Source organism: Ammodytes marinus (genome assembly GCF_949987685.1).
Source record: "Ammodytes marinus genome assembly, chromosome: 11".
Lineage (NCBI taxonomy): Eukaryota > Metazoa > Chordata > Actinopteri > Uranoscopiformes > Ammodytidae > Ammodytes > Ammodytes marinus.
The window spans coordinates 23,290,961-23,318,565 of NC_137215.1; the positions used below are offsets into that span (position 1 = coordinate 23,290,961).

Genomic DNA, 27,605 nt, shown 5'->3' on the forward strand with positions numbered 1-27,605 from the left:
CTGCAGTTGCTTTGGGTTTACGATGCACTGAAAGTTACTGTTGGTGTCACGTTTGGGTTTAATTTCTAAATTGTGAATTTCCTGGTTTGTCGCTGTCTGACTATTGCTGCATAGTCCGCCGTTGAGAGAAATACAGTGAGAGTGCATGGCGTGCGGCTGTTCAATGAGGATATTTTTTCCAATTCAAATCATTGTAACATTTAAAATGAATAGACCTATGTGGCGCTATTGTAGGTTAATTGTGAACGAATGTAAGGGAAACTCTGCAGTATCTGGGTTACATGTTAAATCAGTGTCACTTGTCATTAATTGTATAACTCTTGACTTTAATACAGAAACACAATATGGATATCTCACACAGTGTTTCTGTCATAAATTCACTCTTAGCTCTCATTCCCTCTCAGCCAATCACTGTGGGCATAGAAGGTATGAACATGACATCATCCATAGCAACAAGGTCAACACCGCCCTCTAGACTTAGCTTAGGAGTCCCTCCCATTCCTTAGTAAAAGTTGGTCTTATCAGCTTTGTGAATTGGTTTTAAGAAATTAATCCTTACTAAGAACTTTTAGTGCTCCAGGAGTACGCTTAGCGCTAAGATAAAATGTTTTGTGAATATGGCCCCTGAGCTGCAGTGGGCTATGCCGATCGGGTGTCCGCACTAAGTTCGGTATCGATATGGTTCTCACTGTGATTCTGGGTCATCATGAGGCTCATTTTACAGTAATGACTTCATAGTGGGTTACAGTAGAACTATAGTGATGTCATAGTTGGTAACAGTAGAACTGTAGTGATGTCATGGTTGGTTACAGTAGAACACTTATGACGTCATTGTGAGTTATATTAGAACCCTAACCCAAAGTAGTTCCTTTTGAGTCATACGTGATTCCTTTAGGCCAAGATTGTGTTGAAGGATGAGGATGTTGTGATTAAAAAAGGAATTTATCATTATTAAAGTAAGGTGTTATAATTGAAAATGGTTTAGGAAAATTAGACAAACACTGATCAGCCTTTAAGTCTACAGGTGTTGTATTTTTCGGCTGTCTCAAGATGGCACCAGAGCTTTCTGCCTGATAACGTCACAGTTTTAAACCCCAAAATCTCCATGAATGAAGGCTTCTCTCGCCGGGTGTGGTGGCGCGCGCCTATAATCCAAGTTACCGGGAGGCTGAGGCTGGCGGATCGTTTGAGCTCAGGAGTTCTGAGCTGCAGTGGACTATGCCGATCGGGTGTCCGCACTAAGTTCGGTATCGATATGGTGCTCCTGGGGGAGCCCGGGACCACCAGGTCGTCTAAGGAGGGGTGCACCGGCCCAGGTCGGAAACGGAGCAGGTCAAAGCCCCCGTGCCGCTCAGTAGTGGGATCGCGCCTGTGAATAGACGCTGTAGTGCAGCCTGAGTAATACAGCGGGACCCAGTCTTTTCACACTCTTTCTACTGTTTAACCATCAGCTGGGACTACAACAATGTCTTAAAATAGGAAACAACAGCTTCAGCACTGCTGCTTTATTTTATTGTGTCCATGAAAAACTCGAGAAAGCAGTTGTTTTTCTTTGTCCTACACCGCCTCCACCTGGAGGAGAGGAGCAATGACCATCAACCACACTAGTCAAAATCAGAACTTCAAACATTTAAAGCTGTCTCACTGTAGCCCCTTTTACACAGCCAGTGAAAGCCGGGAATATGCCGGCCTTTCGGCCCTCCCCCCAGCTGTGTAAATGCGACAGTTGCGGAACGAGGGAAGAAAGGTGCGAGTGATCGTTCCGGGAATTTTACTACCTCGGGGGGTAGTAAGATTCCCGACACGATCAGTTCCGCCTCTCTGTTTAAATGCTCCAGCTTGTTGTTGCGGAACAGGGGGGCGTTTGACGTTCCATAGTCTACGTTCTAAACATGCGACCATGTTAGCAGTTGAAGGACGTGTGTTTAACATTAACCACGGCGGCCTGATGTCCCGTAAAAATCACCAAATAAAAGGAACGGTGTATAATCTAGCTGATCATAAGGTCCGTTGCTCAATCCAAACCCCCGCGCTTCATTTTGCAGAGTGTATGAGTCTATTTCTGCCCAGGAGAAGTTGTACAATGGAAAGCTAGGCTAGGCTAAGTAAGGGATAAAGTATAGCGAACGGGTCACTTGCTAGAAATAAAGACCGACAAGCTGAAGCAGGAGCCCGACGCGCAGCGGAGGGCTCTTGTTCAGTTTGAAGGTCGACCTAGTAACGGGGGAATAGTCTGCTCGCCCCGCTAGACTGTCTGCTTCAGCTGACTGAAGGCTCCGGCTCAGCTGTTAGCCACAGAGCTACTGTTTTGCTAACACATTCCGCCGCCACTATTATTATCCTAAGTCTGAGCGTATATCCACACTTTATTTCTGTCTACAGTAACGTGACTTCACACACTGTGTGTATGTCTGATTGGCAGATCGCTGCCCTCACAAAGAGACTCGCTCACAACCAACCTGTCACACACACACACACACACACACACACACACACACACACACACACACACACACACAGAGGTGAAGCGGTCGGATTGATTTAGTCAGTTTGGTTAACTGTCCCAGTGATGTTGCACTCAGCGCGTAGCGAGATCAACTGGCACATCGTGGGGACAGTAAAATACGGCCCTCTTACTGCAAGCTCCAGCACTTCTGCTCTCAATTCACCGGCCATTGTTGTTGTTGTAAAGCAGCTGACCGGCGCGGCGCTAAATGTTTACGTCACACCTGACGCTGTTTACAAGCACCTCTTTCGTTCCGGAGCGCTGTGTAAAAGGGGCTACTGATGCGCCAGCAGGCCGGCGTTGCTTGGTTCTGTGTAAATAACACAGAAGCAAGCAAAGCCGGCATATTGGAGTGATGTTGTTCCGTCAATATGCCGCAATCTCTGTGTAAAACGGGCTTGTGACTCTTCTGCCATGTTGTAAGATCATTAATAGCAACAAACCGTCCAGTGGACAGTTCAGACACTTACCTGGTGAAAAAGAACTGCAGAACATCCACACCAAATGTAGGCTAACAAAACAGACTTGATTGGTCTTTTTAACAGAAGATATTGATGTTTATACAGTATAATGAAATGTATGAAGTCTGACTACCACTGTCATGGCTTACTGGGACACTTGAATACAACACAGCCATCATCATTAAAGTTACCAGTTACACCTGAGCTTCTCCTTCTGTGACAGGTCAAAATGTCTGCTGTGAAAGAGACAATTGGCTCGTATAATGTGTGGGTCATCATGAGTGTCTCATTTTACAATAAGGACTTCAAAGTGGGTTACAGTAGAACTATAGTGATGTCATAGTTGGTAACAGTAGAACTTTAGTGAAGTCATACTTGGTCATAGTAGAACCCTAGTGACGTCATAGTGGGGTATTTTAGAACCGCAGTCACATCATAGTCCGTTACAGTAGAACTATAGTGTGTCATTGTTGGTCACAGTAGAACTGTAATGATGTCATAGTTGGTCACAGTTAGAACCCTAGTGATGTCATAATGGGTTATATTAGAACTGCAATGACGTCATAGTCCGTTACAGCAGAACTGCAGTGATGTTGGTATAATTTCTTGAGAAGGATGATTTTAGATAATATATGTCTCTACAAGCAAACACAAAGTAGTTCCTTTTGAGTCATACGTGATTCCTTTAGGCTAAGATTGTGTTGAAGGATGAGGATGTTGTGATTAAAAAAGGAATTTATCATTATTAAAGTAAGGTGTTATAATTGAAAATGTTTTAGGAAAATTAGACAAACACTGATCAGCCTTTAAGTCTACAGGTGTTGTATTTTTCGGCCGTCTCAAGATGGCACCAGAGCTTTCTGCCTGATAAAGTCACAGTTTTAAACCCCAAAATCTCCATGAATGAAGGCTTCTCTCGCCGGGTGTGGTGGCGCGCGCCTATAATCCAAGTTACCGGGAGGCTGAGGCTGGCGGATCGTTTGAGCTCAGGAGTTCTGAGCTGCAGTGGACTATGCCGATCGGGTGTCCGCACTAAGTTCGGTATCGATATGGTGCTCCTGGGGGAGCCCGGGACCACCAGGTCGTCTAAGGAGGGGTGCACCGGCCCAGGTCGGAAACGGAGCAGGTCAAAGCCCCCGTGCCGCTCAGTAGTGGGATCGCGCCTGTGAATAGACGCTGTAGTGCAGCCTGAGTAATACAGCGGGACCCAGTCTTTTCACACTCTTTCTACTGTTTAACCATCAGCTGGGACTACAACAATGTCTTAAAATAGGAAACAACAGCTTCAGCACTGCTGCTTTATTTTATTGTGTCCATGAAAAACTCGAGAAAGCAGTTGTTTTTCTTTGTCCTACACCGCCTCCACCTGGAGGAGAGGAGCAATGACCATCAACCACACTAGTCAAAATCAGAACTTCAAACATTTAAAGCTGTCTCACTTAGGCCTTTCACACCGCCGCAAAATCGGAGCTAGTTCTGGGCTTGTTCGGAGTTAGAGCCAGTGTTTTGGTTTCACACCGCCAGAGAGCCTGCTCCGGGCCGTAAAAACCGGGGGAACTCATACCCCAGGATTGAGCAGGGTTTGATAAGAACTGCTTGCGCGAACGGTTGGGGGAGGGATTATCCTGACCAACCAGAGCAACTCAAACCTCATGCCCGCCATATTTAAAAACACCGCTACTACGAGACGTAAACATAACATAATTACCGAACGTAGCGATCAAATTGACCGGCGAGAATACGCTGTATGGGTCCTGTTTGCTTAAGAAAGCAAAGCGAGAGCCAACAAGTGTAAAAATAAGATGTATTCGCCGCTGTTGTTGTGCTTAAAGCTAGCGGTAGCTTTAGCGTTAGCCACAAGAGCAGCGGCGTCGGGTGACGTACACACACGTTTACAGTGACGTCATGACGTTGCTCTCTTGCCGGCTCCATGGCTGTCTCCGGTCGATGTGAAACCAACCGGTTCAAAACTGGGATAAGGCTGTAACCAGTTTTGAACTGACCCCAACACCAGCCTGGAACTGACTCTTGGTTCATTTTGGTGTGAAAGGCCTAACTGTGACTCTTCTGCCATGTTGTAAGATCATTAATAGTAACAAACCGTCCAGTGGACAGTTCAGACACTTACCTGGTGAAAAAGAACTGCAGAACATCCACACCAAATGTAAGCTAACAAAACAGACTTGATTGGTCTTTTTAACAGAAGATATTGATGTTTATACAGTATGATGAAATGTATGAAGTCTGACTACCACTGTCATGGCTTACTGGGACACTTGAATACAACACAGCCATCATCATTAAAGTTACCAGTTACACCTGAGCTTCTCCTTCTGTGACAGGTCAAAATGTCTGCTGTGAAAGAGACAATTGGCTCGTATAATGTGTGGGTCATCATGAGTGTCTCATTTTACAATAAGGACTTCAAAGTTGGTAACAGTAGAACTTTAGTGAAGTCATACTTGGTCATAGTAGAACCCTAGTGACGTCATAGTGGGGTATTTTAGAACCGCAGTCACATCATAGTCCGTTACAGTAGAACTATAGTGATGTCATTGTTGGTCACAGTAGAACTGTAATGATGTCATAGTTGGTCACAGTTAGAACCCTAGTGATGTCATAATGGGTTATATTAGAACTGCAATGACGTCATAGTCCGTTACAGCAGAACTGCAGTCAGGTCACAGTCCATTACAGAATAACTATAGTGATGTCATAGTTGCTAACAGTGACATCATACAGGGAGGCTGAGGCTGGCGGCTCGTTTGAGCTCAGGAGTTCTTGGGCCGTACTCACAAAATATTTAAAGGCTAAGAGTTCAAGTCTTTGTATTTGAATTAATATGCAAATGTGGCTACACCTAACTAATTATGCGTACATTTGCATTTTTTTTAACTCAAAAAGGTGTTGGAAATTGCCAGATCGAGTTAAAGTCATTATTTAACTTTTACAACTTAAAGTGGCTACACGGAACTCTGTCGGCTGGCGGCCCCCTTGGACAAAACCGGTAGTATTTTTACGACGCCAGCTGTCATACAGATGTTCTCTAGTGCGTGCCGGCCGTGCGAGTCAAATGATTAGGACGCAATATAGTGCTTGTCCATGTTGAAAGTTTGAGGGCACGGAATCTTTTCGGCTCTGTGAGAGTTGTTAGTGATACTGCATCAACTAATGCCAGTAAGTGCTACACACACCTGATTGCAATGAGTTGATGCAGTGTCACTCACCACTCTCACATGTTTTATGTTTTAAATAATGACTATTTCAGATGAATAATGGTCATCTGATGACGGTGAAGCAAAGTAAACTTTGTTTTAGTGCAGTTCATTCACTTAGGAGTAAACATTGCATGACTAGTTCACTCCAGTAAAGTTGTTTACACGTTGCTTGGCAACGCCCTCCTCCCGCCCATCTATCACTCTCCCTTTTAGCTTTTAGTTGTTCTTCATTGAATTTTCTTTTTTTAATTTGATGGTCCTGCCCCGTTATCAGCCATTATGACGACAAATAACTGTCTCAAACAAGGCTCCCCTTCCCTTTCCTGGACTGATAGGATACCCAAATTGCATTGCTGCGCTATACCCTGAAATCTGTGACCAAAACGAATATGTGACTGGGTGTGCGACTAGCATTTATAAAAACTATATAAAAACAGATTTCTTTGCACTGATGGTCTCGTTTGCTGTTAAATGTAATTTATGATCATCAAAGGAAAAATTAGACTGTTTTAAAGATATTTAAAAGTTCCTCGTAGCCGCTTTAGAGGCTATGTATCCAACGTTTTTACAAAACAGAACATGGATACAGCCTTTTTTTTTTATAAATCAAAAATTACTATAAAAAAAAGAGTAGGCTTTGGGATATTGCTCTTTCAGTAGCATATGTTAAATGTAGCCTGGAATAATAACAAGATTTCAATGTGGAATACGCAGAATGGCGCGAAGGAAATGACCACCACCACTAGATGGCAGCAGCAGTCCAACGATAAAGATGTTGCCACGTGCAGAAGAAGAAGACTTCCGGTGCCAGGGTGTACTTCCTGTGTCACCATGCACATGTGGTAAACAAGCCTATGTATCCCCGGTTCGGCAAGCATGGACTTTTCAGAAAAGTGGAGTAACTTGCCCAAAGGTCCTTGTCTAAAGAATCTGACGGAGGGAGGATTTGGTGTCCTGAAAGACGCACAACATGCCGCCGTGCAGGATCTGACCAAAGCTCACATCGAGTCCTTTGACCAGGCTGTCACTGACGGACTCAATCGCGTTGTGCAGGTCAGTTGGACTCTGTTTGAGCCAAGAGAACGGCCAGCCACATAACATAATGTTTTCAACATATTCTAAAAACTCTAAAAATGTCACTAGAGCTCTTTATGGCCGTCACATTTTACTAAAAATACTCAAAACCTCAAACTGTACTACTAACATATAATGTTGATGTACAATTTAAATCTTTACTCAAATGCAAATTAAATCCTGGATCTATTTCACTTGGGTTTGCCATGTTACTGGCTTCAATATTCAGTGAATGCTTTTATACCTTTTTGTTTTTCTTTTATATTTACCCTTGTATTGTCTGTATCAGTGACCCTAGTTGCATTTGTCTATGCATGTATCTTCAAAAATTATTATAATTGTTTTCCATCCTCAGTCAATCCCCCCGTTGGAGTTCACATGGAAAAATGACAGGATCAGCCTTGCGTTTGTCGACGCTACCATCTACAGCCCCCTGGTCACCAAAGGGAGCATCTGCCGGGACATGAAGGTGTTTCCAGCAGAGTGCAGGGGCAGAAGATGTTCATACAAAGGAAAGATAGCGGTGAGATTGAGATGTGTGCAAAAGTGGAATAGCTCAATGAAATTAGCGGTTTGAGACTGCCTGATGACACTTTGGTCGGCTCTTTTAACCACTTGCGTTTTGCTTCATCTCAGGCCGACATCAGCTGGTCGATTAACGGAGTCGCCAAAGGCGTCATCAAACAGTCCCTGGGTCAGCTGCCGATCATGGTCAAGTCCAAGATGTGTAACCTGCATGGCATGTCCCCAAAAGAGCTGGTGGAACACCACGAGGAATCAGAGGTACGATACACATTCCTACCATGCGAGATGAGCAGAAATCCATTACATGCAATCCTTATTTATAATTGCAGTACAAACTCCCTATTTAACATCAACAGGAAATGGGAGGCTATTTCATCGTGAATGGAATTGAGAAGGTTATCCGTATGCTGATCATGCCGCGGAGGAACTATCCTATCGCCATGTCAAGACCCAAGTGGAAGAGCAGGGGCCAGGGATACACTCAGTACGGTGGGTGTATACTGTAATGTGCAAAAAATAACATAACCCTTTTGCAATGCATTGTAAAAATATTCTTTTCATAACAATTGGAGCTGCATGTATTTTATACTCGATGATGTCATCTTGTTGTCACAGGTATATCTATGCGTTGCGTGAAGGAAGAACACACGGCCATAAACATGAACCTGCATTATCTGGAGAACGGCACGGTGATGCTCAACTTTATCTACCAGAAAGAGCTCTTCTTCCTCCCACTAGGCTTTGCACTCAAGGTAGGAAATAATCTGGTTTAAATGTATTTAATAATGTATATAAAAACATAATAAAATATCAGGTATAAAACTCTTTTTGTGTGGTAAATCGGATGCTTCTTTTCCTCTGTGCTCTTCTCCAGGCCCTGGTGGACTTCACAGACTTCCAGATCTACCAGGAGCTGATCAAGGGCCGCGAGGACAACTCCTTCTACAAGAGCTGTGTGTCGGAGATGCTGCGCGTCGTCATGGAGGAGAGCTGCACCACCCGCAGCAGTGTGCTCAATTACCTGGGAGAGCGCTTCAGGGTCAAGATGAGCCTTCCAGAGTGGTACACAAACGAGCAGTGTGCCAACTTCCTGCTAGAGTACGTCAATTTTCGGACGGATTATTTTTTTCTCTCTCAGCAGCCGCAGAGAAACGACACACTTTCCCTGTGTTCCAAATCACATACTCTTTCTTTTTACTATGGCACATACTTAAGATTACCATTAAAAAGTATGTAGTTGGCATGTAGTTTGCACATAATTGGTACGTACTTATACGTATATATTTAGTCATGCCAGTTTGCAAAATGCAAATTGCGACAGCAAGTATTAGGACGTTCGGGTATTTTTCAGAATGCCTCATTTGACATTGTGTATTGGCACATCCAAAATCTTTTTTCTGCAATACTAAACGACATACTGGAAGTATGGGTATTTGAACGTGATGGAAGTATGGGTATTGGAACGCACGGTGTGTGTATTGTGTTGTTGAGGGCATTCAGTGAAACAAGTTCCTTTTTTGTTTGACCAGGGAATGCATCTGTATCCACTTGAAGTCAAACGCAGAGAAGTTCTACCTGCTGTGTCTGATGACCAGGAAGCTGTTTACGTTTGCCAAGCAGGAGTGCATGGAGGAGAACCCCGACAGCATCATGTGTCAGGAGGTGCTCACTCCCGGTCAGCTCTACCTCATGTTCCTGAAGGTGAGTGGGTGACCTGTTTGTTATGTCATCAAGAGGAAACCAGAGATTGTGCTCAAAACTGAGTGTGCACGGACTCACTGTGACATTTTTAAAACCAAAACAATATATCCCTCAGGAGAGAATGTTTGCCTGGTTGGTGTCTGTGAAGCTGTCCTTTGACAAGAGAGGCAACCGACTGAGTGGAGTGGTGACTCCGGAAAGCATGATGAGGGTCTTCAACATGGGCTCTGACCTGACCAAACCCTTTGAATATCTGCTGGCCACCGGCAACCTCAGCTCCAAGTCAGGTGAGGCCATTGAAGTTCAGCAGGAGTGCATAACAAGGTGGAGTAAGTGATTCGTTGAGAATGCTTGTTGTCAGTATCGCTTTTTGTTAAAAATCTTTTTTTAATTAAAAAATGAATACACAACCCAGAATATGTAAAAGTGCATGTTGCTAGCTATGGTGGCCCTTTTTTGTTTACATCAACTTTCTCTAAATTCCAGTTTACATAGCCTAGGCCTGTGTATTAACTCCAGATTTCTTTTGGAGCAGCCACCCGCAAGGAAATATTCTCTGATTTTTTTTACAACAAGCCTTCACCGGAATCGCTGACTCAACCTTTTCAAGTAAACAGGATGTAGTTGATGTACTCAGTATGGCTTCCCCCTCTCTGTCCACAGGTCTTGGCATGCTGCAGAACACCGGTCTGTGCGTCGTGGCAGACAAGCTCAACTTCATCCGCTACTTGTCCCACTTCCGCTGCGTGCACAGAGGGGCGGCGTTCGCCAAGATGAGGACCACGTCTGTCCGTAAGCTGCTGCCCGAGTCCTGGGGCTTCCTGTGCCCCGTCCACACTCCAGACGGAGAGCCGTGTGGACTCATGAACCACATGACGGCCAGCTGTGAGATCGTGGCCCCTACCTTGCCCACCGTTTCCCTGCCCGCTCTGCTCTGTTCCCTCGGTGAGGATTCTGTCTTTCAACGTTATCATTTTCAAGCTGTATTGCAAAGTTTCTGCTGCCCCCATGAGGAATTTCAAGTAATTACAACAACACTGTCAGCGTAATCAGAAGATAAGCCAGCAAGCAGTAAAAAGGCTTATTTTCAGCCAAACGGAACAAGCACAATGAACGAGATAACCAAAACTCAGTTCAGCAAAAAGATGTGTTCACAAAACAAAAGGGCGTAGAACGCAAGTCTGTGTATCTGATCTGGTGCACACAAATGTTTCTGGATTCCACCACATTAAAAATACTGCCATACTGAGAAATACAGAGTTTCTTTCAAGCTCATGTTATCAACATTCTATTACATGAAATAACTACGCACAATAGCCTTAAAGTACGTGACCATGTACAATCATGTTTCTGTCGCTGCTCCCTAAGGTGTTACTCCAGTGGATGGAACTCCGGGGCGAGCCTTTTCAGACTGCTACCCTGTGCTGCTGGATGGGGCTGTCGTAGGCTGGGTGGAGACTGACTTAGCCCCAGTTGTAGTTGACTCAATGCGCAGGTTTAAGGTATGTCCGCTTTATGAGATATAAAATGTTGACTGGCTGTAACTTGCAGATTACTTGTGCAGTTAACTGATATTTAAAACATTACACGAACAGGTGCTGAAAGAAAAGAAGATGCCCCCCTGGACTGAGATTGTTCTGGTTCCAAATACAGGCAAGGCCAGCTTGTACCCAGGCCTGTTCCTGTTCACAACTCCCTGTCGGATGGTGCGGCCCGTACGCAACCTGGCTCTTGGCAAGCAAGAGTTGATTGGCACCTTTGAACAAGTAAGTGTAAACTTTGCTTTTTAAAAAGATGCTCTGGTATTTGTATTACCACAGTAACTGAAGCAACAAAACTGTACTGCCCCCATGCGCCTTCAGCCTCACTAGTCATTCCTTAACACTGTGGCACTTTATTATTGTTTTTTACTTTTTATCTCCTTTTTACTATTCATCAATGTGCGGTTTGTATTGGTTATTTTATTCTGATGCCCCCCAAAAAATGTAAACGTGAAACTGTTTGACACTTTAACTTTTTAATGCTGCATTATGTCTGCTGCTATGTGTGCATGTGCACAAACATTGTAAAGGTTGATTGAAAAAAATATATATAAGATATACAGTGCCTTGCAAAAGTATTCATACCCCATGAACTTTTCCACATTTTGTCACGTTCCATGACAATTCCATTGTAGATATGGCTGTATGTTTATGGTAGTTGTCCTCCTTGAAGGTGAACCTCCACCCCAGTCTCAAGTCTTTTGCAGACCCTAACAGGTTTTCTGTCCTGTATTCGGCTCCATCTATTTTCCTATCAACTCTGACCAGCTTCCCTGTCACTGCTGAAGAAAAGGACCCCCACAGCATGATGCTGCCACCACCATGTTTCACAGTGGCGATGGTGTGTTCAGGGTGATGTGCAGTGTTTTTTTTCCGCCACACATAGCATATTGCATTAAGGCCAAAAACTTCAAGTTTGATCTCATCTGAATATGCTGTGTCCCCCGCATGGCATGTGGCAAGGGTTGGAGGAAGGTGCTCTGGTCAGATGAGACCAAAATTGAAGTTTTTGGCCTTAATGCAAAATGCAATGTGTGGTGGAAAACTAACACTGCACATCACCCTGAACCTACCATCCCCACCGTGAAACATGGTGGTGGCAGCATCATGCTGTGGAGATGCTTTTCTTCAGCAGTGACAGGGAAGCTGGTTAGAGTTGATGGGAAGATGGATGGAGCCAAATACAGGGCAGAACACCAGTTAGGCTGCAACAGACTTGAGAGTGGGGTGAAGGTTCACCTTCCAGCAGGACAACTACCCTAAACATACAGCCAGATCTACAATGGAATGGTTTAAATCAAAGCATATGCATGCGTTAGCCCAGTCAAAGTCCAGACCTAATTACAATCGAGAATACCTGGAAAGACTTAAACATTACTGTTGACAGACGCTCTCCACACAATCTGAAGCTCGAGCTATTTTGCAAAGACGAATGGGCAAAAATGTCGGTCTATAAATGTGCAAAACTAGTAGAGACATACCCCAAAAGACTTGCAGCTGTAATTGCAGTGATTGGTGGTTCGACAAAGAATTGAATCAGGGGGGCTGAATACTTGAGCACGCCACATTTTTCAGTTTTATATTTATAAAAAAAATGTAAAACCATGTCTCATTTTCATTCCACTTCACAATTATGCGCCGCTTTGTGTTGGTCTATCACATGAAATCCCAATAAAATACATTTACGTGTGTGGTTGTAATGTGACAATGTGGAAAAGTTAAAGGGGTATGAATACTTTTTCAAGCCACTGTATATAATTTTTTTCTAATCATGTTTTTCTAACTTTCTGCAGCTGTACATCAATGTGGGCATTATGGAGGATGAGATCGAGCCAGGAGTGACCACACACCAGGAGCTCTTCCCTCACACGATGCTCAGCGTCGTGGCTAACTTCATCCCCTACTCAGATCACAACCAGAGTCCTAGGAACATGTACCAGTGTCAGATGGGTAAGACCACCATTAGAGGCTCCAATCACCTACACAGGTGCACAGGCTGACAAGATTCATTAAGAGGTGCTTTGAATCATTTTAACTTGTACAGCCGTGAAGCACTCCTTCTATCAAACATTGACCTCATTCTCTAATCAGGTAAGCAGACTATGGGTTTCCCCCTGCACTCTTTCGCTGAACGCTCTGATAACAAGCTGTACCGGCTCCAGACCCCTCAGAGCCCGCTGGTCAGGCCCTACATGTACGACCACTACAACCTGGACAACTACCCCAGTGGCACCAACGCCATCGTGGCCGTCATATCCTACACAGGCTACGACATGGAAGATGCCATGGTGAGTCCAACACACACACAATAGTTGCTGTAAACACTTTTCACCTGGTGGAATTTAAGTGAAACCCTGACTCACTTTAATGCATTAGATTGTGAACAAGTCATCCTGGGAGAGAGGCTTTGCCCATGGAAGTATCTATAAGACTGAACTGGTGGACCTGGCAGACAAGGTGAGGGGAGACGACGGTGTGGTGTTTGGCGCCAAGCCTGGTGACCCAAAAGTCGATGGAAAACTAGACGCGGATGGACTTCCATACATTGGATCAATACTGGAGTATGGAGACCCCTTCTACAGCTATATGAACCTCAACACTGGCCAGACCTTTGTCAACTTTTACAAGTGAGTGTCAAGATTTGGGAAGTCATGTTTTTTCTAAATAAAACCATGCCATTTTCAAATCATGAAATTATTTTTACTTTATATATTCGATAGTTATTTTTTTCCAATACTTTACTACTTTTTTTTAGTTTTACTGTTAAAGATGCACTATGCAGTTTCAAGGGAGAGGATTTTGTTTACATTTGCAGAGCCTGCAGTTATTTTACAATCATTTTTTCACTGTTTCATGTAATTGTATCATAAATCAAAACTAAATAATTTTAGTTTTCTGAAAAGTTTAGCTTTTTTGAACTCGAAATGCTCGAAGCGGCAGCACAAAAAGGGCAAAACGCTTGAAAAAAAAATGCGCCTTTTCTCTGAGCCTTTTGCCGAGGCGTCCGCTTCTCATTGGGAACCAATTGAAAAAAGGCGGTAGGTGGACACGGGCCCTAAGATTACAAACAGCTCACGTGTTCTTTCCCCCCCCCATTTTTCTCCCAGGAGCCAAGAGGCCTGCGTTGTCGACAATATAAAGGTCTGCAGCAACGACACGGGCTCCGGCCGCTTCAAACGCGTGTGCATCACTGTACGAGTGCCCAGAAACCCCACCATCGGGGACAAGTTTGCCAGTCGCCACGGTCAGAAGGGCATCCTGAGCCGCCTGTGGCCCGCCGAAGACATGCCCTTCACAGAGAGCGGCATGAGTCCTGACATCCTGTTCAACCCCCACGGCTTCCCCTCGCGCATGACCATCGGGATGCTGATCGAGAGCATGGCGGGCAAGTCCGGCGCCCTGCACGGCCTGAGCCACGACGCCACGCCCTTCACCTTCTCGGAGGAGAACTCTGCCTTGGACTACTTTGGCCAAATGCTCCGGGCCGGTGGATACAACTACTACGGCACAGAGCGGCTGTACAGCGGAGTGAGCGGAGAGGAGCTGGAGGCGGACATCTTCATCGGAGTGGTCTACTACCAGCGGCTGCGTCACATGGTCTCAGACAAGTTCCAGGTGAGGACCACAGGCGCGCGAGACAAGGTGACCAACCAGCCGGTGGGAGGGAGGAACATCCAGGGAGGCATCCGCTTCGGGGAGATGGAGCGAGACGCGCTGCTGGCCCACGGCTCCTCCTTCCTGCTTCACGACCGCCTGTTCAACTGCTCGGACCGATCGGTGGCTCAGGTGTGCGTGGACTGCGGCAGCCTGCTCTCCCCGCTGTTAGAGAAGCCGCCCCCCTACTGGTCCAACATGCGCCACCGCAAGACTGTCTGCACCCTGTGTGGGAAAAGTGACTCCATCGACTCGGTGTCTGTTCCTTACGTCTTCCGCTACTTTGTGGCCGAGCTCGCAGCGATGAACATCAAAGTCAAATTGGATGTTAAGTAAATATCGCAGGACAACCAGTAAAACCACATGGTTTAAATATGACAGTAAACAGATATTAAGATAGTGTTTATAGTGATACTGCTCTTTGTGTTTAATTTACAGTGTATTTTTATATCATATGAAGATGCTGGAATGAACCATGCTAAACAAACTGTAAAGCCACGCTGTGTCAGAAGTGTATCTCCTTTGGCAAGTGTTTTAATTAGCCAAGACTTTGAGAAGATAACCACCAAGTAGCAGCATGTGGAGGAATGAAAGTGTTGACATCTGTTAAGGCATGTCAAAATAACCCAAAGGTCTTTTTGTACAGTCAATCTGAGAGTTGAATAAAAATTATGTTATGTACCAAGAATTCAGATCTGTCACTGCAAATATTTGTTTCAAATTCTATCAAGTATGTTATATAACAGACTAGAGCAACCAGAAAAATTGTACTAAATGAAAATGTAAAGTTCTCATTTCGTATGACATGGCCCCTGTGACTGATATGACATTTCTAGATTGACTGCAGCAAGTATTGTAGAAGTACATAGCAAGGAAAATGGATATACTCCACTACATTTTTGAATTACTTTTACTTTACCTAATTTCCGTGGTTGGTTACTTCCACTCTGGTTGTGAATAAAAAGGTTATACCTGAACCTGAGTGACCCTAAAAGTAGTCCTAAAAAAAGGACATTATCTGTGAATTTCCTGGCTAGATTCATAAAAAAAGTAATACAGTGAACAACAAATTAACATGACTTTTATCTTTGAAAAGTCCCATTTGAAGTGGACAGTCCTAATGAACTTGTTTCACCAGTTGTCCTTATTCCAGCTGTGCCAGAACGTCTGGCAGGTCCAGCACAGTAGGGACAGTGTAGTCTGGTCTAACGGAACCTTCCGGTGCTGCGTCTCCTGCACCGTGGATCCAAACTGTAGCCCGTACTCCGGCATTAAAGCCCCCCTGAATATCCGTGTCCAGAGAGTCACCCACCATAACACAGTGGTGGGCCTCCACCTCCAGCATGCTGAAACACAGTGTGAAGATGGAGACAAACGGTTTCTGTTGGGCGTGTTCTCCCCCGATCACGATGGCATCAAAGAACTCCTGGCACCCCACTGCCTCCACCTTCTCTCTCTGGGTCTGAGTTTCCCCGTTGGTCAGCAGCAGCAGCTTGTATCTGCTGCCAAGCTCTTTAAGGAGGTTGCATATTTCAGGGGACAGAGCGAGGACCTCCAGGCGACTGTTTTTCCACAGGTAGTAGCACTGAGCAGCCAGAGAAGGTGTGGCACTGCCTGCAGCGGCCTCCTGGATGCTCTCCTGCCAGTGATCCACACGCACTTCATCGATGGATCTGCCAGCTGAAGGGTCGAAGCTCTCGTGGAGAAGCTTCTGCTTGAACCTGTCACATATGCTGCTTATAGTCATGTTGTCAAGGCCCAGTGTGGTCTTCAGGAGTTCACTGGTCTATAAGATTCAAACACAAAAGATAGCCTCATTAATTGAAAGCATGTGCATTTTTTGCAGCAATAAAACACAAGAGGGCAGCCTTGAGATTGTTTTAGAAGTTAAGTGTAAAGTGCAATACACCAGTCATATCAGTTGGGAGGACAGTAGTAAATACTCTTACTATGGCATAGAAAATTGAGTAGGCCTATGTCAGATCCTCTTAAAGGCATTGGCCACGGATTAAAAATAAAAATAAAATCTGCCTATATGTCTATCTTCACATCCATACCTACATATAAGTGAAAGTCAAATATAAATAATTTTACTTAAAATAATAGTTCCTCAGCATTATCAACAAAATGTAATTCAATTATCGCAATTAAAAGTACTCTTTACACAAAATGCTCTGTTACATAGCCTAATATAGTAGGATATTGTATTATTGGAAAATGATTAGTTTAATGTTGAAATGTGAGAGTAGGCTATGTAACACATTCAGATTCTTTCCTACTGGGTGCTTTAATCTACAGCCTAACTCTGCACTATAATAGGCTATTTGAGCATGTTTGTAAAATCCTTAGCTCTGCAGTGAAAAATGCCCATCAATAAGGCTAAAAGTGTACACACAGTAGCCTAACCCAGAGAGAGGAGGTGCAATCAGACAAGCGAAAACAATTATGTTGGTGAACCATGTATATGCCTATCACATTCCTCGAAATTGTAATGAATGAACTCAAGTAGGCTAGGCTTGAGTTGAGTTTACATTCCACCACTGACAAAGGCAACACATCATTACACAAACAGTAAATTGAAACCGGTGAAATAACATTTCCAGGCTATATAAAAAAGAAATAAATGTAAGCTTAGCCTATTTGAGTGGTGGTCAACTTTATTCCCTCCCAGTGCCTATGAACTCCACTCAGCCAATCAGAGTAGAACACCGGCGGCTCCGACCAATCCCTTTAAAACACCAATGTAGCCCAATTACAGTTGAACACAACCTTGCACAGCCTGTAGCAACCTGCGTTAAATAGCCTACAGTCAACAATGACATTTAGGCTATCGTCCGGTTACGAGGGACAAGTCACTAGTCCACCCGCGTTTAGCCACGTTAATTGGGCACTCACGTTGGGCCGACTTTTAACAGCCAGATGGAAGTTATCTCTAAATGCTACATGAGGCAAATCCCCACATTATCACCTTTTGTATCGCTACTGCGCCTGCCCGGCTTGTCTCAATGAGCGTGTTGTCCAAGTCAAACAATATCGCCTTCACAGCCTTTCTGTCCATTATTGTCGGAGGAACTGTTCATTCCACGTTTACAGTAAAAGGTAAATACAGTGCTGGTCGTTGGAAGCACTACCGGGTAAACTGCACGCTGGAAGTTGTAGTTCTGATGTAACGTAGCATAGGCCTACTTGCGGGTTTCTTCCTCGAGAGGGCGCCACACGCGCAAAAGATTCTCAATGACCAGGCACGACCTTCAGCTGCTCCAGTTTGACCAAGCACGACTTTCAGCTGCTCCAGTTATGATATAATAACTTTAGGCAAACGTTTATTTGTATTTTTACTTTAAACATGTATAGCCTGAAGTGTAGCCTAAGCTACCACGGATAAAGGCTACTTAATTCAAATTATTAGGCTATTTAAGATTGAGAAAAAAAAATCCCAAATCCAAGGTTACGCCTACTTGAATCAACAGACTTTATTTAGTTTTATCCTGAGGCCTCTAGGCTACATTTTAAAACAAGACTGTAAAAAATAAACAAAAGGCTACAAGAAAATTCCTGTTTAAGGCTACAGACTACCACAAGGCCTACCCAAAGACATTTTTTTTAAAGAAAAAAACAAAACAAAAAAGTCCCAGATTGAGCACGTTGCCTTATTTGATACAATTGTACCGTGTTTCAGACAGCAGTTTCCCGTTTTCCACAATGGAGTCAAGTTTTCCGTTTGTAGGGCGGCTGAACGGTGGCCAAGTCTGCATTATGACACTGCAGACATATTTTAGAAAGGTGACAAAATCAGCGGGAAACAGCCATCGTCACTTGTCTAATCAAATGCCCTAGTAGGCCTACGTGACTCTGGACCACGCATATTGCAAAATTAAACACATATTCCGTGAGACACGCTCTTTTAAAATCAAAACATAACCTCATTTCTTATGCAACCTGTCTCTTAACTTGCTCTCTCATCTGGCAGCGGGCCAGAGGTTCACACGCAACAGTATGCAGCAGGCCTGTTGCACCAATCCAATCGGAAATCTCAACAACCCTTTCCCACAGAGCGTGTTCTGATAGCAGCTCAAGTGCTTGTGTCTTTAAGAGATACCTGACCTCAATATTTCAATTACCCTGTAGCCTACAAAGAAAAGAAAAGAAAAAAGACAAAGATAAACTATGAATCAAGAAATAGTGTGTGAGAGAGGACTTACCTGCAATTATGTTTCAGATCAAACAACACCTGCCTCTTGCATGCAAGGAGGAAAATGCTAAATGTTTAAATGACAGGCGTGCTGCAAATGAAGTCAAACTTTTTCTTATTGCCCTTAACCTTATAAAGGGAACATAAACATAAACATAAACAGTGGATGCGTGAAGAGTGAACCTTCAAGTGTAAGGATGGAATTTCCCCTCTGATGGGAAGAAAGAAAAAAATACTTCCCTAACACAGTCTGTGTGTGACTCTTCCAAGATAGTATACAGGCATCTGAAGGACCTTTGAGGCCTGGTGTCTTTGTCTGCACGACACCATTCCTCTTTTATCTGTGCAGGTGGCCGTGGCTGCACACACAGTCACACGCTATCTCTCAGCTGGCCACCAATCCCCTGCAGAGGCCAATTATTAAGGGTGTCATTCCGCCAAACACCTTACAGCCTCTCTCCACAGCAGGAAGATCACTTGAGTATATTTGATCTGTGTTATTTTTCCATTAGTTAAAAGGAATTACCTATGCCTTTGTTCTTGTGACCCACCCTCGGTTTAAAATTGTGGCCTCCATCTTGGCCATCTATGTTTCTGATGGGTGCCTCTGCAGGTGTTCGAGTGTGTGTGTGTGTGTGTGTGTGTGTGTGTGAGTGAGTGAGTGAGTGTGTGTGTGTGTGTGTGTGTGTGTGTGTGTGTGTGTGTGTGTGTGTGTGTGTGCATGGGGGGTAGTTTTGACTCAACTTAGTTAGTTGAGTCAAAAAATGAATTATTTACTGAATAAATGAATGATGTTTGGTAGCACATCATGTTATTGCTAAATGCTTATAAAAGCGTTGTAAGCATCTCATGAGCTCTACATGACAACTGACACGTGCGGTGCAAATCAGGATATGAGGATTCCCTCACGCAGATAAAGTCATGATTGCCACTCTTAAATTCTTCATCTACAATCACTGACTCACTCAGACATATCCAACATTCTTCAGATCTGAGCGATGGGGATCAATAATGCGTGCAATGCTGCTGTGATAGAAAAGAGCATCAACTGGAACTCAGCTGACTCTCTCTGTCAAGGTGCTCAAGCCGCCGTGCCTCTGATAGAGAAACAAACGCTCACGTAGATGTGAGATTGTATCGAGGCCGGGGGAATGTATGAACTACAGTCTAAATAGAGAAACACTAGTGTGCCTAATGACACTCGTCATAGTAACAAAGGGAGTCTGGAAACCTGCACGTACACACAAACAAAAACATGATCTGGGTCAGGATGGTGCCTCCTCTGACGGTGATGTAACGTTCTTCATGATCAAGGAGCGATATACTTTTCCGCCAAGCTTATGTAAATTGTGTGTCAGGCGCCTCCAGCTGACTCTCACTCGTAGAAATCAGTGTCATTCAAATCAGTATTATGCATCTGCTTCAATCAATTGTGTTGATTTGGGCTACTTCTTTCTCCCTTACATCAACATGAATTGAATTGGGCCATTTTCGTAGTGGGCTTTTGTGAGCAGTAAGTATTTTGCATCATTCAAAGTGAGTGTTCCTAGTGAAAAGACAGGACCTCCCATAGTGGCCTGGCAGGTTGCCACGGCTTCCAGTAGCCCCGTCTGTGTTCTGATACACCTGAGTTCTCCTGACCGGCCACTGAACCAGCGCAGCAGCAGGGAGGGAGACAAACGATGTGTGGTCACTGGAGTATAGCCCTGAGAGCCCGGACCGTGGAAAACCATCCAATCCCACTCCAGGCCTGGCTCAGACAAAGCCTGTTCAATAACCACAAGGGAATGTGTATGTGTTTGTAGCCTACTGCTCACTATGGGTACAAATGTATTTTCTTTTGGGACAGAAAATTGGCTACCCGAGAGGTTTTAAATTCAAGACTTGGTTTTTGGTTGCATTACGTTGAGGTTAAATATATACAAGAGCATGGAAAGGGGTAATACTGCATTTATACTGCACTTCCATGTCGGGGGATGTATTTGAATGGTCAACTTTAGTCCAAGTTTACTGTCAAGCTCCACTGTCTCAAAGAATAAATGTTAAATACCCAAAACTCACGAAAAAAATCTAAATCATAGCAGCAGCCAAGATATCCTGACTTTTATTATGGCGGAAGCTCCCCAAAACATAAATCCTCCAATATCCATAATACACCTCAACAGCATCTTTCATAAGACAATTCCTGCCTCCGAAATGGAGACTTCTTTCATACCCCAGACCTCCAATTTGTATCCAGGCTTTCTGTTGAATGTTTGAAGTTTTAAGATCAAGATTCAAGAGATAGAGCACCACAAAATAATTTATACAACACAGGCAAACTATTGTGCCTTTGACTGATCATAAAGTTAAGTGTTAATGACTTCAATTAAAATGCAAACGAAAAAACAGAAACCAGAAACAAATGTGGGGAGAACAACATGCAATCAAATCGTAATTGTAAAAAAGTCAAATAGACTTGCAGAGAGCCTTTGTCAGATTACAAGTTATTAACCACAGCAGGTTCTTGTGACAAAAATTCCCGCCAATAAATAGCTAAATAAAAGATTTGTTGTCCGTCTCATATTTATTGCTTAGGGATACATTCTAAATACAGTTGGAATGGTTACATTTGATGGACTCGGAGTGAATTCTTTTTGTTTAGGTCATAAAGAAACTTAGGACAATCAGCTTCCTTATATAACATATTCTGCGACGATGACTTTCTTTTTTGAGCTGACTCATTGTGAGGTATGAGTAGCCTGGAGTAAATCAATATGAATGTGTGTGTGTGTGTTTTGAGGAGTTAGTTCCACTCCACAATCTGCATCACGTCACTGTATCCCAAAGGTGCAATTTTCAGGCTGACTGGACGAGGACGAGACGGGACAGGCAGAGACAGGGGGCTGGACGAGGTGTATCAGAGGCTTTGATGCTTCTCTCTGACACACACGCGAGGCCAACCACAACACAGACACAACTTGCTGTTACCAAGCTGATGGTTACTGTATACTGTGAGAAGCAATGTAATCCTTTATCAAAACACATTAGTCAGGCTTTCTTAGGATCCAACATGGTTATATTGATAGCAATAGCAAAAGGTTCCACTTTAAGAAACGGTTGTGTCTTAAATAAAATGAGGGCTGAGACTTCAAAGCCAAGTTGTTGTAAGGTGCAGTAGGTTCACCTGAAATAAACACAGTTGACTTTGTGGCCAAGTACCATCTGATTTCTTTGAAATACCAATCTGTAGTTACTTCCCTGTGTGATTTTGAAACCCTGACATCATGGGTTTTGTACACATCCGTTGCCATGGAAAAACCCTGGAGGGACGTTTGGAAAGTTGAAACATTTCAATCACCTTACGACAGCTTTGCCCCATGGAGAGTCAGATGATTACTCATACCAGAACTCAGAGCGTGTCAATTGAAGGCGATCATTAAATTGGAACAAAATGTGTCAGACTTTAGAACCACAGTCTGATCACTTCTAGCTGCAGGTTGGGACTTCTAAAAAGGCGCAGACAAATCTGAGTGGTCTTGAGGGGATTCATGGGATAGGATACATTCTGAAATATGTTCGACTGAACTACAACACAACTTTTTTTTGGAACATTCCTGGTCCAACATCTAATATACATTTTAAGATGCTGCTACCAAGATTGTTCCAACAAAGTTTTGTTCAGGGAGTTGTGTTGAGTTTAATAACAGATTTCCCGAGGAACCCTCTTGACAAACGACTCCATTTAACAAAATAGACGGTCGTATTCAATTCATTATTGCAAACTTTATTCTTCATATATGTTAAATTGTTTGTTTGTCTATTACCAAATTGCACATTCCTGTATGTTAAGCTGATCTGGTCAATGAAGGAATTTGCTAAACTTTTAAAGTAATAGTCTGACGCATAGTAACTTCCTGGAATCTTGTTGGTGTTGCTAAGTTATCATGCAGCCATGTAACCAGTAACACCCCAATGTGTTAAATCAGCTTTAGTGCTGAAAAAATATACAGTGGTAATATAAAGCCCAAGCTCTGTAAACGGGCATGTTGCTGACTACTGTTAATACATATACATAGTATTAACACTGGATTTTTAGCAGATTGTGAGGAGGTACTCGCTGAGTTTGCCAAAAAGTGATTTTGTAAACAAGCGTTCTCCATATTCACTGACTCCACCTTTAAACCTGTAGGTCACAAGTACATATTAATCTGTTCTATGGAGACACAAGCGAAAAAGAACCACAGGTTTAGCTGGCCTTCTGAGTACATCACCTATTCTTCTCTTAACTCTTTCTTGCACCTTACTTACCTTGTTCATACCTTGCCATCTGTCCATGGTTTACACTGGATATGCAAGGTTCTGCTCAGGGATGAGAAATCAAACCCAGTCCGGTCCCCCTTGCCTTCCCTTGCACTCCCTGATTGGATCATGATGTGTGATGCAGGGATGCAGCACGGAGTGGAGAGAACAGCTGCTTGACTCTGACAGCACCGGGTGCTGACACTTTCCATTTGAAGGTTTTTCCCCCCCTTGATCAGAGAGGAGTGTTGATGACATGACATGCCCACTGTCAATTGCAAAGAGGCTTCCAGATGGAGGGTCTGGTGTTGACGCTTGGAGACATGGCTCCATATGGATTCTGTGTGTCATTCCTGCCCGTCCTTGTATATGGTTTCACTTTGACATAATACAGTCATCTCCAACTTTGGCTTAATAGGAAGAAAACAGTCTTCTGTTTCCATTTGAAAGTGCCCTTCACAGCAGGCATTTAAAGGCAGTCTTTGACCCCACATTTGGCTTCTCTGTATCTCCTCTCAGCCTAAATTCAATAAACTGGTTAAGATACAAAACAACTTGAAATGATTTTCATCAGTTTATCAGATTGGGAGAATAACCTACTGAATTTATATTGTTATGTAATGAACAGCTCAGTTTCTGTTCACTGTGCCAAATATTTGCAACATGGTATGGTACGTGCTACTTGTGAACTGTCAGCTGCTTTGATCATTTAAAAAAAGAGAAATAAACAGAAAGCAATGACGTTATACCCCCATACACTCACACACACTCTGCCTCTCACACATACACAGACACACGTACACACACACACACTCTGCCTCTCATACATACACAGACACACGTACACACACACACAGAGACAGCGTGACGTGCAGGCCCGGATCTAGGCATATGCATTCCTGGCACGTGCCTAGGGCCCATTTCCAGCAAGTGGAAAAAGTAAAAAAATAAATAATAATAATTTAAGTTTACATTTAAAAAAAAAATGTATTCATAATCTAAAACATCATCTAAGCTTGCTCACTAAATCAAAACAAAAAAAGTCGACTCCATTTGTGGGAAACCAGCACTGTTCTCTCTCTACAGCGCTGCAGGAAATCCATGGGAAACCAGACTGTGACCCCAGCATCGGGGGAGATGTAGCCGTGTGCATTCCAAACAACAAACTAAACGTTTGCTAGTTTACCAAAATGTTATAAAGCTCCCTGCTTAATTTAACCTTGGCTTGATTGCATGACGGACACATACAAAAAAAATGCACTATGCCTTTCCATTTAATCCGGCCCTGGTGATGTGTATTGTGTACTATCGATAAAATAAATATAGAGGAAGATGGAAACCCACTAGGTAGAGAATAATGAAACATTTTAAATTGAAATTCTGCAAGATGTCATATTATTCAAACTCCATTCTCTTACAGTTGATATTCATTTGCAAATATTTTATTCTATTATGTCTATGGTTCACAGGTTTGTATAGAGGTTGTGGTAATGTGGAGTATGCTTAGAGTCCTGTTTCTCAGGCATCCTTCACCTCAGGAAGTAAGAAACGTCTGCAAATATTTCATCACTGACTATATAGCTAATGTCGTTACATAATTGGATCAAGTGGATTTTGTTTCCAGGGCAATGGAAGCAAGCATGCTCAAAACTATACGAACCAGCTCTCGTTAACACAACACTGGTATGGACTGAGAACGCATGAATGACATCAAATATCGGATACTCTTACGTCTAATGGCTCTCTGGAAATAATCAAAGAGGTTTTCGGCAGTGCTGGTGAATTCCACACTGGAAAAACCTGGGGGTCTTTTGCAGGACTCTCTTATGAAGCAGGATCCCATGCTGATAAGGGCTGCTGACAGACGGGCCCTTGTGGAGACTGATAGCCGGACCCGGCTTTTATATCACCTGGCTGAGAGGGACAGGACCTCTGACCAGGCCCACAGAGGCTCAAGGGAACCTTTGTTTGTCAGCATGGCATGGCACCAATGCAATACAAAGAGGCCTTCTCTGTCTGACAACCACCTCCCCTTCTCATCAGCAACCTGTGCTCTGAGGACAGGTACACCTGTGTCTCTGCATGAGTCTGTCTATGATGTGGGTATAGCTGCAGTCTTTATCTGCTGTCATATGGCTGAGGTAGATCAATCCATCAGCCCTGCTATGGCTCACTGAGCTTTACACATCACAAAATGGTAATAATAATAAACTATTACACCACATAGACCTTGAAGCAGAGTGCGCAACCAACCTCACAAGGAAGGCATAAAGTAGAAGGGGATGATTCAACTAATAGTAAAATAATAAAAAATTAAATATAAAGATTATAGGATAGCTGGATGGCAAAAATCAAAAAGCACCGGAATGAAGGCAAATCCAGTGTGTTTTTGAACTATATTAAATAACTATAAAACATAAAAACTCTTCACTACCCCTTGCAGCTCACATTGTTGTGAGCCGCAACTGTACTGTTCTGGTCGATACTCAAGGCTCTAATCCTGTTTTCAGCAGATATTTCCCTCAAGAGTTGCTAGAGACCAGAGAACAGCTAAACAAAACTAAATTTAAAAAATGAATGCTTACTTTGTGCTGTGCCTTCAGGCGACTCTTTGCCAACATATTTGCAAATACAACTTGAAAGACAGACCAAAAAGGTAAGAAAGCCTCATTATAATAGGCTTTAACATTTTGTAATACACAAATTATTAAAATTGCTTTGTTCAACATATGTTGGTTTCATAGATTACTGTATGTCTATAAGAATGGCAAAAAAAATTATTGTATTATTTTATAATACGTTTTTTTATATGGGCATACTTTAAACATATATTATTTATTATTATTTGTCAGTGGTGAAGAGTCCTCAGCTGGACACAATTAAGTCCACAAGCAGACTGTTGCTGCTAATAGCAGCTTTTAATTCAGATAGAAAAAAAATTAGGGACAAACTTTGTTGAAGCTTTTAGGTAACAGAAATTTATGCTAAAAAAGTAGGAAGAGAGTGTTGGTGGATTTATCAAAGGAGCCAAGTTTTATTGAGTTATCCACACTTTCCTGTCGTTAATTTCATCAGAGCTGTTTTTTTTATGGTAGCAAACACTTGAAAGTAACATCTGTAGAAGATGTTATCTTAGAATGTGGATAATAAACCATGGGAATTTAGTTTTTCTTCAATTCAGAAAAAAATGCCAGTTGAAAGATTGCACAGAAGCTAGCGCAACAGCAGCGAGCCGTAAAGTGACGCCAGGACGTTGACTCTCTGTAAGGTAATACTATGTTCTTTGTACTCCTTGTTATGTTGCCAAACATATAAATGGTGCCTTCTTAAAATGAAAGCAAGGTTAAAATTTACCAAACAAAATGTACCATCAGCATAGCCGGTTTGACAGCAAATTCCTCTACCACCGGTGCTTTATTTGTGAGGTTACAACATTTACCACACAACCTTTTTCTCATCATTTGACTTAAGTTAGTCATATTCTGAAAGAGGGGTAAAAGAAAATGATGTCAACATCTTCATGAGCAATGAGTGTAATTTCAGAGAATTTCTGCCTGTTTTGTGAATGGTTTGACCCGAGGGCACATTAAGTACATGTTGAAAAATGATTCCAGGTCTTACATGGTTTTCCTTGACTGAGGAAAGGTGAGTAAGCTGATAATGATGTGTTGGGACTTGGGTTTGTAAAGGCTGGTGATGAACCACTCTCTGGTTACATTCCTGGAAAGATGTGTTAGTGACTCAAACTTGCTCGCAGGGGGAACAGCATGTTTGTGGCACACATAATTGTTGGTTGTTATTGCTTAACCCTGCAACTGGATTATGTTTCTCATGACATGTGACTGTGTGTTATGCAGTATATGTATGTCGTATCAGGTTGAATCCTCTAAATTTACACTATTACACCTGCAGTCCTGAATGAAATATATATTTTTTTTAATAAACAAAGCTGCAGGATCATAATAACGTATCTATACCTTATGTGTACATGAGCCCTTATTCACAACAGACCCCAGGTGATCTCTTCTAGTTTTGATAAAAGTAACAGAGGCAGTAGTTTCTTTGGCAGCCAACTAGTATTAGAATCTCTAATCTTTCATTTCTTCAGATTATGTTGATTACTTCCAACTGTATCTCCTTCTGTATACTGCAAGTTTTTTTTGTCAGATACATTTCACTACTAACCAGTGCTGGAGCATTACTTGTATAACTAAATGTATCAGTAGCGTGGTAGTAGCGTTGGTGTTTTTTAAGATAAATAGCTTTTCAGTAGCTTAGCTCCACCCACGCTACTTTTCCCCTGCATTTCGGAAGCTCAAGCGAAGCGGGTCTAGCTACTTGATGGAAAGATGGCGGAGAGGTTGAAGGCAGAGTAGGAGCTGCTGTGGCCGGACCTATAGAAATAAATTAGTTTACTTGAAACAACGGGAGAAAATGATATCTTCACATGAT

The 27,605-nt window shown here is 43.0% G+C and overlaps 2 protein-coding genes across 2 annotated transcripts; one reads left to right on the forward strand and one right to left on the reverse strand.

The window, feature by feature from the left end:
- The first annotated feature begins 7,002 nt into the window (after positions 1-7,002).
- polr1b (RNA polymerase I subunit B) lies at positions 7,003-15,725 on the forward strand. Its single transcript, XM_080037306.1, has 15 exons — positions 7,003-7,238; positions 7,615-7,782; positions 7,896-8,042; positions 8,141-8,273; positions 8,400-8,536; positions 8,659-8,882; positions 9,314-9,485; positions 9,601-9,772; positions 10,149-10,430; positions 10,854-10,987; positions 11,081-11,251; positions 12,820-12,976; positions 13,118-13,314; positions 13,403-13,653; positions 14,134-15,725. Exons 1-15 carry the CDS (start codon positions 7,062-7,064, stop codon positions 15,014-15,016), a joined length of 3,405 nt encoding a protein of 1,134 aa, XP_079893432.1. The 5' UTR covers positions 7,003-7,061; the 3' UTR covers positions 15,017-15,725.
- On the reverse strand, positions 15,070-17,781 carry nanp (N-acetylneuraminic acid phosphatase). Its single transcript, XM_080037307.1, has 2 exons — positions 17,649-17,781; positions 15,070-16,466 (listed from the first exon to the last, which is right to left on the reverse strand). Exons 1-2 carry the CDS (start codon positions 17,736-17,738, stop codon positions 15,825-15,827), a joined length of 732 nt encoding a protein of 243 aa, XP_079893433.1. The 5' UTR covers positions 17,739-17,781; the 3' UTR covers positions 15,070-15,824.
- Positions 17,782-27,605: the final 9,824 nt, after the last annotated feature.

Coding starts and splice junctions, on each gene's coding strand:
- nanp (XM_080037307.1), bottom strand. CDS start 17,738: ATGGACAGAAAGGCTGTGAAGGCGATATTGTTTGACTTGGACAACACG. Junction 16,467..17,648: donor GCGCAGTAGCGATACAAAAG/GTGATAATGTGG, acceptor TGAATCTTATAG/ACCAGTGAACTCCTGAAGAC.
- polr1b (XM_080037306.1), top strand. CDS start 7,062: ATGGACTTTTCAGAAAAGTGGAGTAACTTGCCCAAAGGTCCTTGTCTA. Junction 8,274..8,399: donor CCAGGGATACACTCAGTACG/GTGGGTGTATAC, acceptor TTGTTGTCACAG/GTATATCTATGCGTTGCGTG. Junction 9,773..10,148: donor CAACCTCAGCTCCAAGTCAG/GTGAGGCCATTG, acceptor CTCTGTCCACAG/GTCTTGGCATGCTGCAGAAC.